This window comes from Callorhinchus milii, unplaced genomic scaffold (genome assembly GCF_018977255.1).
Source record: "Callorhinchus milii isolate IMCB2004 unplaced genomic scaffold, IMCB_Cmil_1.0 Scaffold5, whole genome shotgun sequence".
Lineage (NCBI taxonomy): Eukaryota > Metazoa > Chordata > Chondrichthyes > Chimaeriformes > Callorhinchidae > Callorhinchus > Callorhinchus milii.
The window spans coordinates 47,988,317-48,002,325 of record NW_024704746.1 but is presented as its reverse complement, the minus strand read 5'-3'; the positions used below and the strand labels follow the sequence as shown (position 1 = coordinate 48,002,325).

Here is a 14,009-nt window from a genome sequence, read left to right as displayed (position 1 = left end):
ATAATCCTTGCATTTGATATAAGCGCTTTTCACGTTTTCTCGACGTTTCAAAGCGCTTCACAGAATACTGTAAAGTGAGCCGACCGTATATTTGTGGGCAAAACGCGGCAGCCAATTGCGCACAGCAGTGTCCCACAAACAGTCGTGGATTGAAAATGACCCAATTTATCATTGTTTTTGGTTTTGGAGGGATTATTATTAGGTGTGTGGAGTAAGGAAACTTGCCCAAGGTTTCGCCCTCTGCCTGGAATTGAATTCAGGTCTTTCGCTTGCACTGAGCTACAGAACTCCACAATAACTTGATAATGTATTATATGCACCTGGTAATGTGTTCAACTTCATTTGCACAATTTTGCTGTGTCTACAGATGTTTTTATGAGCAGGTGCCCCTTTAAATGCTACATTTTTAATAACAGCTACATTTTAATAATACAATACAAATGACATTTGTACAGCACCTTTCAATTCGGGAGGATATTCCAAGGCGCTGGACAGTCAGGGATTTGGACCTGAGCTGGGGGTCAGGATCGGGGAGGGGGGAGGGTAGGAGGGTGGCTGAAGAAGAGGGTTTTGAGGGACATCGTCCCGACGTGATAGGCGCTATATAAATATAATCTTGTTGTTGTTGTTTGAGACACTGCCTCGAAGGAGGCATGGGAGGGAGCGAGGCGAAGGGAATGTGGGATGGAGTTCCATAGGGTGGGGCCAGAAAGGCTGAAGGTCTGGGCACCAATGGTGGAGCAGGTCAGAGCCTGCTGAGCAGAGAGCGCGGACAGGTTGATACAGTAATAATAACTGTCAACTTGGTGGCCTTTTTCCAGTTCAATCGTATTGCAACTTAGAAGAGCCAGAAGCTGCTAATGTTGACAAATTGCTATAAGATCCTTGCATTTGATATAGCAGAGGAGGATATCTCAAAACACTTTGCAGGATCTACTGTAAAGTGCAGCAACTGTATATTTTGTTCGACAAACTCATGTTGTGTTGTTTTTTTTTAAAAAAAGTAACATTTATGAGAATTGGTTTACATTCCTCAGCCCAAACGAAGGCCTTTCCTTCCCAATAAGTGACCCTTTGCCTACCTGAGAAGCAAAACAAGGAATGAATGAGCTTGTGTCAGCATTAACATCAACCAGACATTGATGCCTTGACCAAAGATGGCGGCTCCACCATCAAATCGTCACAAGAAACGCAGTGCCAGTCTGCGCGGCGCCACCAAGAGGTGGTGACGCGTCAGTGACCGAGTCGGTCGCAGTCGCAGTCGGACTGGCTGTCGGGGGCGGTAGTGACCGTGGTCGCGGACTAGTGCTCGTACCAACCGGGAGACGTAACCATAGTAACCGACAGTGCTCGTCCCCATAGCGACCGACTGGGAGCAACGAGCGGGGGTTACATCGGAGCAGTGAGTAACCGTGGTCAGGCAGAGGCTGTAAGTGATGGCCGGGCCCCGAGAGGGCGAGAGGCGGGTGAGCTTTTCCCCGACCCCTGGGAGGCCAGGGCTCGTTATTCATATCAACTGTAACTGTTCACCTCCTGAACCCCCCCCCCCACACCACCACCACCCCCACCCCCCCCCCCACCCCCACACCACCACCACCCCCCACCCCCCACCCCCGGCCCTGTCACTGACCCTCAGCATCTCCCTGTGACCCGGGGCGGCCCGCGAGCCTCTTGGGGACTAAAATAATGATAATAATCCTCTGTAGCGCCTTGTGGCGTCGTTGAGACGCCTCAAAGCGCTCCACAGAATATACTGTAAAGCGAATTGATTGTGGATTTTGTGGGCGAAACGCGGCGGCCGTGGATTGAGTGACCACATTTTTTTTGGAGCAATTATTACTCCCGGTACCCGATCCGCCAATTGACTAATAACCGGGTTCCTACTTAATAATAATAAAAATCCTTGCATTCTGCTAAGTAAACAGGCGTGTGGAGTAACGAAACTTGCCAAAGATCTGACCTGGGGGGAACAGGGATGGACATCCTGGGGAAAATCCAAATGTAGTCCTTGAGATTTCAGCTACTGGGGAGGGGGAAGAGTCTGTATTTTAATTAAGATCTGTTTTATTTGTTTTAGATATCTATTTATCTTTTATCTGTTTTATTTATCCATTTATTTCACTTTAATTGTTTATAATACCAAATTGTTTATAACAACTTGTATTTACATTGCGCCCTTCACGCATCTCAGAGCTTATTGGTGTTGTATTTATGTTTAACTTGAAATTGAAAGTGAAACTGACAGAATAGTTTCCTGAAAATGACATTGATGCTGCCGTTTGTGACATCCTGCATGTCTGTTGAAATTGCCATCCAGTTTTGCCCTAACATTTCACTTGGACGTTTGGGAGTCCAATTTGCAGTTTAGCCGCTCCCCACTTTCCCCTCATACTCCAGCCCCTACCCATCCCTCCCTCAATAACTTGGACCTTGTTTCCACCTCCTCTCTCACCACCATTATAATAATAATAATAATAATATTATTAATATATAACATGACCCAAATGAAACCCACCACCCAGGACCTTGACCCCATTCCTACGCCTCTCCTTACCTCCCAGCTCCACCTCCTTGCCCATCTACTCACAGATATGATTAATTAACTTCTCCTTGTCTACTGGTACCATCCCCAACCCCTTAAAAACAACAATCATCACCCCCATCCTCAAAAATCCTTTCCTGGACCCATCCCTGCTTTCCAATTACTGCCCCATCTCCAACATCCCTTTCCTGTCCAAGGTTCTGGAGCGAAATGTTGCTTCAAGCTTCACGCCTTCCTCTCCTGCCATTCCCTCTATGAACCCCTCCAATTGGGTGTCCATGCTGCCCATAACATAGAAACAGCCTTGATCAAAGTGATAAATGACATATTGTCCATCTGTGACCAGGGCTCCCTCTGCCTCCTCGTCCTCCTTAACCTCTTTGCTGCCTTTGATACCGCTAACCACTCTGTCCTCCTTCACCGCCTCTCCTGCCACTGCAACCTTCATGGCTGTGTACTTGACTGGTTCACATCCTACTTTGTCTCCACAAACGGCTTCTCCTATAGCCCCCGCACCAGCTTGTGTGGCATTCTTCAGGGCTCTGTCCTTGATCTCCTCCTCTTCAACACCTACATGCTTCCTCTTAGTGACAACAGACCGCATTCTCATCCACAATAAACTCCATATCTCCATTACCCCAGTCCTTGTCAAACTCCATTGGCTCCCTGTCACAGAGCGAATCAATTGCAAGATCCTCACTCTTGTATTTAAATCCCTTCACGCAGTGGAACCCACTCATCACTCCAACCTGCTCTCTCCCTACACCGCTGTTTTTGCTCGACTGGCTCCAGACACCTCCTTGTCCCCCGGATCCTCTGTCTCATCATCAGTGACTGTGCTTTCATCCACTACACCCCGTAGCTGTGGTACTCTCTCCCTCAATCCCTTCACTTTGCCCATCTCTCCCTATTTTCAGGTCACGCTTGAAGACCTTCCTCTTTAACTGTACCTACGGTCACCTTCCACCTCCCCCTGGCTCGGCATCGCGCTACCCACTGTTAAACACTCCGAGACGCCGTCTGCTGTGAAGGGCGCTATATAAATGCAAGTTGTTCTTGTTGACATCATCCGCAGACATTGGGATCAACTTCCACATGTATGCAGATGACACCCAACCCAACCCAACTCCTATAAGGAAATGCAGATACTACTGGGAAACTAGAACCAGTCAGGTGGAGATTTGAGGTCTGAAGTGATGTGTTCCAGCTCCTGATGGGACAGTGGGTCATTACACCGACAATACGCATGGATTTTGAGGGATATTCTTGTGACTCTGATCGTGTTTTTTTCTGCAGCCCTCCAGGGCCTTTGTGAATATCAGCTCACGTTGATTCTGGCACAATGAAGCTACGGGTGCGGATTCTGAAGCAAAGAGGCTGGGTGGAGCTGGAAGGGAATAATCCTACTGTTGCAGAACTACATCATAAGATCGCTGATTCCTTCCTGCCAACCTTTGGATACAGGTCAGTGTTGTTGAATTAGGGTTGTTCCCATGGCTGGCCAGTTAACAAAGTATCTGTGCTGAGATTTTAGTTTGAAATAAATAATATCTTTTTCATCTGAACACAATACCATATGTTACCTACTTGCTTTCTATAACCTAGTAACAATTTTTGGGCATTCTTGAAAATATCACTTGCTGATAAATGGAAACCGTTCATAGACATGATTCTCAATCATTGACTGACATGTACTTTGAGTCACCTTCTAGAATTTTCAAAAGGCGTTTGATAAAATGCCACATAAGATACTTGTAAGCAAAATAGAAGCCCACGGTATTAAAGGGACAGTGGCAGCATGGATACAGAACTGGCTGGGAGGCAGAAAGCAGAGAGTGTTGGTGAACGGTTGTTTTTCTGACTGGAGGGAAGTGTGTAATGGTGTCCCCCAGGGATCAGTATTGGGACCACTGCACTTTTTGATCTATATAAATTACCTGGACCTGGTAAGGAGTACAATTTCGAAGTTTGCAAATGATACTAAGCTAGGAAAAGAGGTAAAAATGAGGAGGGTAGTAGCAGACTGCAACAGGACATAGACAAACTGGTAAAAGGGACAGATGAAGTTTAATGTGGAGAAATGCGAAGTGATGCATTTTAGGAGGAAGAATGAGGAGAGGCAATATAAACTAGATTGTACAATCTTAAAGGGGATGAAGGGACAGAGAGACCTGTGGGTTCATATAAGTAAATCTTTGAAGGTGGCAGGACAGGTAGATTAAGCTGTTAAAAATAGCATACAGGATACCAGGCTTTATAAATAGAGGCATAGAATACAAAAGTCAGGAAGTTATGATGAACCTTTATAAAACTGGTTAGGCCTCAGCTGGAGTTCTGTGTTCAGTTCTGGGCACCACACTTTAGGAAGGATGTCAAGGCATTGGAGAGGGTGAAAAGGAGATTTACTAGTATGGTACCAGGAATCAGGGACTTCAGTTATTAGGAGAAGCTAGGATTATTCTCCTTGGAGCAGAGAAGGTTAAGAGATTTAATAGAAGTTTTCAAAATTATGAGGGCATTCGATAGGGTGAACAAGGAGAAACTGTTTCCACTGGCGGTTGGGTCACTAACCCGAGGGCATTGATTTAAAATAGCTGTTAAAAGAAACAAGGGGGATGAGGAGAAATTTTTTCACACAGCGAGTTGTTCGGATCTGGAGTGGATTGCCTGAAAGTGTGGTGGAAGCCGATTCGATAACAACTTTTAAGAGAGAACTAGATAATTATTTGAGAGGACAAGTATGCAGGGCTATGGCGAGAGAGAGAGGGAGTGATCTGGATAGCTCTTTTCAAAGAGCCGGCACAGACAAGATGGGCCGAATGGCCTCCTTATGTGCTATATAATTCTTGTATGATTCTATGAATGTAATTCAAAACCTGAAATGGAATTATTGCCTTAGCCTTATAAATATTCCATAATTTATTTTGCATTGGCTCACTTTAGTTTTCTCACAATACTGTGGCAAGATCAGCAGCATGGAATCTGAGATAATACAATTTCTATTGTAGAAATATCACCTTTTTGAGGGAGGGCAGAACTGAAAGTTTGTTTCATTTTCAATAAACTACAGTGAAAGTATGCATAGGACATTTTCTATGTTATATTAATATATAGAACATAGATATTATATTAACATATATATTAATAATATATATTAAATTAATATACAGAACATCCCTCTCTCCCCTCTTTCAAGTCACGTCTGAAAACATTCCTCTTCGAATGTGCTTACAGCCAACCTTCCCCCTCTCCACTGTAAGCGCTCTGAGACGCACTATATAAGTGCAAGTGTTGTTGTTATGAAGGAAATGCACAATACTGCAGATGCTGGAAATCTGAAATAAAAGTAGAAGTTGCTGAGAATACTCTAATGTCGGGCAGCATCTATGGAGAGAGGAAAGTAAGTTAATGTTTCAGGTCGATGACCTTTCGTCAGTTCGATTGAAAGGTCATCGACCTGAAATGTTAACTCACTTTTGCCTCTCCATAGATGCTGCCTGACCTGCTGAGTGATCCCAGCCACTTCTGTCTTTATTTTCTCTTGTGAGTTCTCTAGTTTGAAGTTTTTGTATAGGGACAATATATTACTCATGTTTTGCTGCAGCTTTTGATTTAATTTTGAGACTACTTGGCTTGTTTTTCAGTTCTACCACACAGTTCAGCATTTCTTTAAATGGTAAGGATTCTCTGACGGATGACGAACAGACCCTGGCAAGCATTGGAATTGTCGGTGGGGATTTGATCTCTTTAATACTGCCCGAATCCTCTGCTCCTTCAGTCTCAGTATCGAGCCAGAATACTGCTAATCAGCAGCCTTCATCCTCCAGTACTGCTCCCAAAGTGGCCTGTGTGAACGATCAGCAAACCCAGTCAGTCTCTCCAAGTATGTCTTCGAACATGGTAACTGTTGATTCTGAAATAGGAAGTGAGGAGAACATGACTGCCTGCCCGTATGAGCCAATGCTGTGCAGTGAAGCTCTTGACGGGAAGGTACCACACTCTCTTGAAATTCTGCACCATTCTGCTGAATGCACAAGCCCTTCGGACGCCCTGATTGTAGTGCTCCATCTCCTCATGCTTGAGGCGGGATATATACCACAGGTAAAATCAACGTTCAGAGCCTGATATGACATGGTGGGGGGTGGGGGTAACAGTTACCATATCTGTGAGAGCCTGGGAGAATGTCCACATTTACAAGCCTGCTGCTCAAGCATTGATTTGAATTTGTCAAATGTACAAAGCATTGCTTAGTGCAACAGTGCAAGTAACATTTTGGAACAATTTCTGAGGGTTTATTTTGCATTGGGCACCGTGGAAAGTAAGTGTAGCTATAAGAGGGAGAACAGTGAGAGATTTGTAGATGCTTCTGAAGCAATTGAAGGATCTGTGGTGGAAAAAAAAATTCTGTAAGTCCAGGTGTCTCCTTAGCTAACCATGGCTGAAGGGGTCATGTAATGGTGTTCATTGAACTCTCAAACTGCAGTGCTGTCACAGAGAGGGAAAGTTCAGGTCAAGGAAATGTGGCAAATGTTCATACTGCTCACAGTCCACAGTTTGGTGAAATGCTGTCAGATTTTCAGTTTTATTTTGTGACAGCAGGTGGCACCAGCTCCATTATCATTGAAAACAGATTTAGCATTTCACTTGATTTCAGAACATGGCAGGCTCTCCTAATGCCACCACAATGTGTTCCACACCTTTAATGCAGGTCCTTCTCAATTGTGAGGATTGATTTGTTGGGGATAAATGTGAATGGAACCGGAGCTCTCTACAATTAGCTGGAGTCAGTACTGGCAGTCAGCACAAGGAAGGGTAGAAAAATGTAAATAATTTAAAAATAAATCACTTTTTTAACACCTCCCTTGCTCCTTGCTCTCCATAGGGTACAGGAGTGAAGGTTGGCAGCATGCCCGAGAAATGGAGGAACGGAGGCATATACAGACTTCACTACAGTCACCCGCTCTGCGAAGATGGTTTAGCTGTGCTCACCTGTGTCCCAATGGCAAATCTGATTGTTGTCAACGGTAACCTGCACTCGGTAGACGTGCTTATCAAATTGCTCCATGGAAGTCTTCAATGGATAGTTGATTTAACCTGTGATATTTCAATCCGACATAATTGTGGGATAAAGATAATCTTCTAATCATTACCTGGAAATTAAGCTATACTTGACCGGAATTTTTACCCGCTGGTAGACAGTTTTCTAAAACAATATCAACCTCATGAATTAGCGGCTGATCAGAGTTCTGCCACCTGTGATTGTATTGAACATGGCTTTTTGTTTCCCAACAGCCTTGCTGAAAATCAGTGATATTGTTAAAAGTGTAAAGAAAGTGCAGCTATCACCAGGGTCCTATGTTGATTCAAATAGACCAGGTGAGTTCTGTTTCTGACCACTGTGTGCCTGCATTTAAAATGGAACATTTGGTCTTTGATCCTGCAATTTATTTCAACAACAACAACAAATTACATTTGTATAGCGACTTTCATGTCAGGAGGACATCCCAAAGCGCTGGACAATGAGGGATTTGGACCCAAGCAAGGGGTTGGGATCAGGAGTGGTGGAGGTCACGGAGGATAGGGGTAGGAGGGTGGCTGAAGCGCAGTCAAAGAGGAGGGTTTTGACAAGTGCCTTGAAGGAGGCAAGGGAGGGAGCAAAGCGAAGGGCCTGTGGGATGGAGTTCCGAAAGATGGGGCAAAGAGGCTGAAGGCCTGGCCACCAATGGTGGGGAGGGACAGGGCGGGGATGTGGAGCAGGCTGCTGAGTGGAGGGAGCAGACAGGTCGATATGGTGTTAGCAGGTCGCAGAAGTAGGAACGAACAAGGTGAGGACGAGGATTTTGGACTCTATCCTCTGGGGGATGGGGAGTCATTGGAGCCAGGCAAGCGTGGTTGTGATAGGGTCATGAAGCCTGGTGCAAGAGAAGACATGAGCTGCAAAGTTCTGAATGATCTGCAGCTTGTGGAGGGAAGAGTTGGGAAGGCCAACAAGCAGGGAGTTGGCATAGTCGAGCCCAGATGTAATAAAAGTGTGGATGAAGGTGGAGGCCTGAAGAGAGTGGCAATGGTGGAGCCAGGCGATGGGGAAAGGCAGAGGCATGGCACGAATGTCGGGTAGAATGGACAGTTGAGGGTCAAACAAGACTCCAAGGTTCTGGGCTAGCACAGTGAGGTGGAGTGTGCTTCTATGGATGGTGATGCTGCCAGTGCCTGAGGTATGGAAGTGCTGATGGGAGCCAATCAGGAGGGCCTCTGTCTTGTTGACGTTCAACTGGAGAAAGTTAGCTCTCATCCAGGATTTGATGTCTAACAGACATTCTGTCAGGACAGCAGTGGCCGTGGAGTCGAGGGTGAAGGCAGTGAGATAGAGTTCTGTGTCAGCGGCATACATATGGAAGTTGACCCCATGTCTGCGGATAATGTCACCAAGAGGGAGCGTATAGATACGGATGATGTCACCAAGAGAAGAGGACTAAGGACAGAGCCCTGAGAAACGCCGCATGAAACAGTGTGGGGACTGGAGAGGAAGCTGTTAGTTTAGGCAAAGTGGAGCCGGTGTAAAAGGTAGAATCTAAACCAGTCAAGGATAGAACCATGAAGGTTGAAATGAGAAGAGGCGGTGGAGGAGGATAGAATGGTCTACAGTGTCAAAGGCAGCAGAGAGGTCAAGGAGGGTGAGGAGACAGAGGGAGTCCTGGTCACAGATGGATAAAACGTCATTTGTCACTTTGACCAAGGCTGTTTCTGTGCTGCGGGCAGCATGGAAACCCAATTGGAGGGGTTCATAGAAGGAGAGGAAGGAGCGAAGCTGGGTAGCAATGACTTTCTAGGACCTTGGAAAGGGAGGTTGGATATGGTTTGGAAATTTGAGAGCAGGGATGGATGCAGAGAAGATTTTTTGAGGATTGGGATGATGACGGCAGTTGTTAAGGGAGTGGGATCAGTGCCAGTGGACAAGAAGAGGTTGATCATGTCTGTGCGTAGAGGGGCAAGGAGGTGGAGAGGGGAGGTAATAATAATAATAATCCTTGCATTTGATATAGTGCTTTTCACGTCTTCTCGACGTCTCAAGGAAAGGGGTAGTGATGGGGTCGAGGGAGAACGTGAAAAATAACCTGGAAAATAATACAGAGAAGTTTACAAGAAAAAGAGAGGAATGGAAGGCGATAGTAGTAATAAAAATAAAACTATACCCGATTACAGTATTTGAAAACTGGTGGGCGGAAATTATGTCACACAGGGAGTTTCGGGCATTGGTTCAGATGGGAGACTTTGGAATGGCGTCTCCACATCTGGACCAAATGATGGCTGCAACTCCAGCGCTGATTTCCGCTCAACCTTCGGTGCCTACAACTAGTTCCGATCCCCGAGACCTCGGCCTTCCTGCTGCAGCACTGACATCTCACATTGACCCTGCTCCCGCGCTGACCCCATTCCCGCACTGGCCTCCCACACTGACCTTGCTGACCCCGTGTAGAACCTTAATTGTTAACATGGGAAAATAAAGATTTTTGTAAAAATGTTAACATTGAACACTCTGAACGGAGTTCAAAATACACTACTTAATTTTGGAATTCAGTTTCCATCAGACTTTGTTGTGTCTGAGAACCTGCTGTTTATCTTTCCAAGATGAGAATGCTGCGGAAGTGTACAAAGATCTGCGAAAACTGTCCTGCATGTTCAAAGATCAGCTGGTGTATCCTCTGCTGGCAAATGCAAGGCAAGGTAAACAACCTGTTTACATTTTTATTTATCCCCAAAGTCAAACCAAGTTAATGTTTTTCTGTCGGTTTCTTTAAAAACATTGGATGCTTGGTTTTCAGTGACATAAAGTAACAATTTTCAAACAGGGCTTGTCATCTTTACATGTTGGTTTGAAACTTGTATGAAGCGCTTTGAGATAGCCTCCCAATGCGAAAGGTACCATACAAATATAAATTGTATATGTACTAATAATCCTTACACTTGATATAGTACCTTTCATGTTGGGTGGACGTCTCAAAACGTTTCAGAGGATATACTGCAAAGTGTACATGTTGTGGGTGAATGCAGAGCCAATTTGCATATGGCAATGTCCCACAAATATTTGAAATGAATAACAGGTTTTATTTGGGGGATTGTTGGACAGGATACCAGGAGAAACTCCTTTCTGAATTGTGTCAGCACTTTGTAGCATTGTTGATTGACCTTTATAAGTGCAGTTGTATTGAAAGGGCAAATGCAGTTTTGCTTACCATGCAAAGAGTTTCCGTTCTGCAAAGTGTTGCTTTGTTTTTATTTTAGTTTTTGTACCATTCTAGCTTTAAATCTGCCTGATGTGTTTGGTCTGGTGGTCCAACCTCTGGAAATCAAGCTGAGAATTTTTCGACTCCTGGATGTGTCCTCTATTTTATCTCTCTCGTCGGTGTGCCGTGATCTCAATACTGCCATCAACGACCAGTTGCTTTGGAGATTTCTGTTCCTGAGGGATTTCCGAGGTAAGGATTTATTGAAGTTCAGTGACAAGCCAGCAAGATGACTGAAGGAAAATTGCACCAAGTGGCAGAGCCCTGATGGCTCACAAAAATGTTTGTGGATCTTTAAACATGTGGAGAGTGCTGCTGACACTGAAAGGCAATGGCTGCATCCTATCTTCTGGCTGTTGTGTAGGTATAACAGAGTTTGGTTTGTGTTACATGGGTTTATAAGAAGTCAACTCGGATGCATTTTTAAAATTCCTGAATTCCTGCAGTAATCTATTTAATCGTTCTTATTTATGGTTGAGTAAAGCATTCAGGAGGGGTTCAATTGCCTGATGCTTTGCTTTCAAAGTCATATTGTTAGGAAAGTAGAAATGTAGAAGTCTAGAATAGAATGTTACAGCTGACCCCAATCTCTAAATGCTTTTTGCCTCACAATCCTCACCAACATCATAAATCTGTATAATTCCCTTTTAAAACTGTTGCGTGTTGAGTTGTAAACTGCAGTTAAAATTTAGAAATTATTTACAATAATTTAATAATTTAAATTATTTTGAAATTCCGGGGATGGACTCTCACTTCTCTTGTCCCTCCCCACCAATTCACAACCCCAATGTGTGTGAAGCTAGATCATGGATTTATCAATCACAATTTGCGTAAAAAATAGCTAACAGCTGCGAACCAGAAGTTGAATGGCTTTGCAGACGAGTACTGTGGTATTGAGTAGGAGAGGGGCACACCTTTACATCCAGAGAATTCCTATTGAAAGTATTCCACTCTGAACTCTCCCTTCTGATCTTGGTACATAACCCATTATTCAGAACGTTTCTACCAAGCATGTAATTAGAGTCTTACTCAGGGGCAAATTCTACACTGTGCTCTCTGCTTTACAATTAGATTTTTATGTGTCGCACACCTATTTTCAACATTATTGAAACTGTTTCCTTTTCTGTACTTTGAAACAGATACAAGAACCATCAGCCAAGACTGGAAACGAGTAAGTGGAGTTTTTCAAGCAGGATCAAATGAGAAATTTGGTGTGACGCTACATAGCCAGGATTTTATAGAGAGTTCACATTGGTGCGAGATTGATTGTGCTTAGGGTTCAAATGCTTGACCATTAGATACTTGTGCGTCTGGGAATAAGCAGTGATTCTTGAATGGGAACACAAGAATATGACACTCATGGTTAGCTACACAGTGAATAACGGAATAAATATCGTTAATTGTATGGAAAAAAATCAAGGCAGAGGCGGTGTGGCGCTCATAGTACTCAATGCCAGGTAGAAAATAAGGTATGGGATTTGGCTTGATCCAGTGAGTTCCTCATTTCAGCTACGCTGTCAGGAAGCTCCAAGTTTAGATCAGTCATTTTCTACCATTCACACCAGAGGAGCGCATAGTGTGAGAGCAAGTTATTCCAAACCAAGCTCACACATTTCTTGCTGCCTCTCACAGAGCAAAGGCCAGGCAACCTGCAATCTTAATTGGCCTGTGGGATGTGACTGAGACAGTGGGAAGGAAGCAAAGTAACTAAATGTGAGGGGATGAGTCAAATAATAAACAGAATACAGAAAAATATCTTTTGAATTTGGGTAGATTCGGTTCTAACTTCAGTGTAACCATTGTTTTTAAAGCTGTACAAGGAAAAGTACCTGACAAAGAAAAGGTCATTCCACAGGAGCCCTCTGTATTTACCACGTCCTCTGCCGATCCCTCCCAGTCAACCCTGCCCTTTCACTCCCTTCCCATTTGAACCGCATCCGATATTTCCACCCGGGATCATTGGAGGAGAATACGATGAACGCCCGCAGCTGCCATACAGAGGAGATCCCGTTAACCCATTCTTGCCTGGAATGGGCCCAGTGCCGGAACATTGCCGCCGTTCAGGCCGCTGTTTGATCCAACTGGTTCTATTCCAGGGATGCCCCCTGCTACTGGACCACGGTTTCCAGGGACCCCCAGGAGAGGCGGATCATCGGATATCAGACATGGCATCATCTAAGAACTCTGCACAGAAAACACAGGCTTATTGGAGCATTCTTAGTTTCTACATCTCTTTATTGGGCATTGTCAATCTGATTTTTTTTTAAAATGTTGAATTACTCACTACCAAGCGTGAAGTTCTATCTCCACCTGGCAATCCAAGTGTGACAGGCACAACAAAGACTGAATAGCAAATACGTATCCTGAACTTAAGACTTTTCCTTTAACTGACCCAAGATAATGGAAAGTTAGTATGTTTTGTTGCTGTGGGAGGCCAGCAATGGAGCACAACAGCAAATTTTTAATTGGATTTGTTGGCTATAGTTTTTGATAGAAAATTTAAATTGTATTCGTGCTGCTTTATTTTGACGGACAATTGTAATTTAGGAGAATTGCATAAAATGGGTTGCACAAAGTGATTGCAAACAATTGTAATGAAATTGTAATTTCAATATTATCTTCTGAGCGTTTTGAATGCTGCACGTGAGAGGAAGATGGCTTGCTAAAACTGAATGCACCATTAACCTTACAATAAAAAGCACTGAAATAAATCCATTTCCAAAGAAATTGATATTGTGTGGTACGAATATTTTCTTTGGTCAATTGGGTAATTTGACATACCTGTCACCACGTTTAAGAATCTCCAAACTATCCCACTGAAAGTTTCCTGTATGCATGGTTTCAGCTTGTCTGGAATGGATTGTGACTCTCTCCCCAGAGGTAAACACTCTCAGAATGTGCAGTGGGGAACTGTTAAGGTTTAACCAACTAAAACTGAACAGTTTGCAATTGTGAACACTGATGAGCTTCCTGCTACTTCTTCAGCTAGCACCAACTTGTTAAGGCTTTGGCTTGCAGCCTCAAAGGAATTTCTTTCCCCACCCCTGCCCCAATCCCACCCCCCTCCAAAGACAATTGGGGATGAACTGAGTACCATGCTGGCTGACTTACGCCTGAGTCTAGTATGGAGTTTCTTACCTTTGCTGAAACCTGACTGTTTTCATTATTCAGGATTTTAGATG

The 14,009-nt window shown here is 44.2% G+C and overlaps 1 protein-coding gene across 1 annotated transcript; it reads left to right on the top strand.

Annotated features, from left to right (window-relative positions):
* The first annotated feature begins 1,225 nt into the window (after nt 1–1,225).
* On the top strand, nt 1,226–13,554 carry fbxo7 (F-box protein 7). The gene is given in 10 exon segments (XM_007898525.2): nt 1,226–1,466; nt 3,839–4,006; nt 6,187–6,643; nt 7,425–7,566; nt 7,835–7,918; nt 10,172–10,267; nt 10,843–11,019; nt 11,967–11,998; nt 12,639–12,873; nt 12,876–13,554. Coding segments are annotated over 9 exon segments (1,476 nt in total). The 5' UTR covers nt 1,226–1,466; nt 3,839–3,884; the 3' UTR covers nt 13,007–13,554.
* Nucleotides 13,555–14,009: the final 455 nt, after the last annotated feature.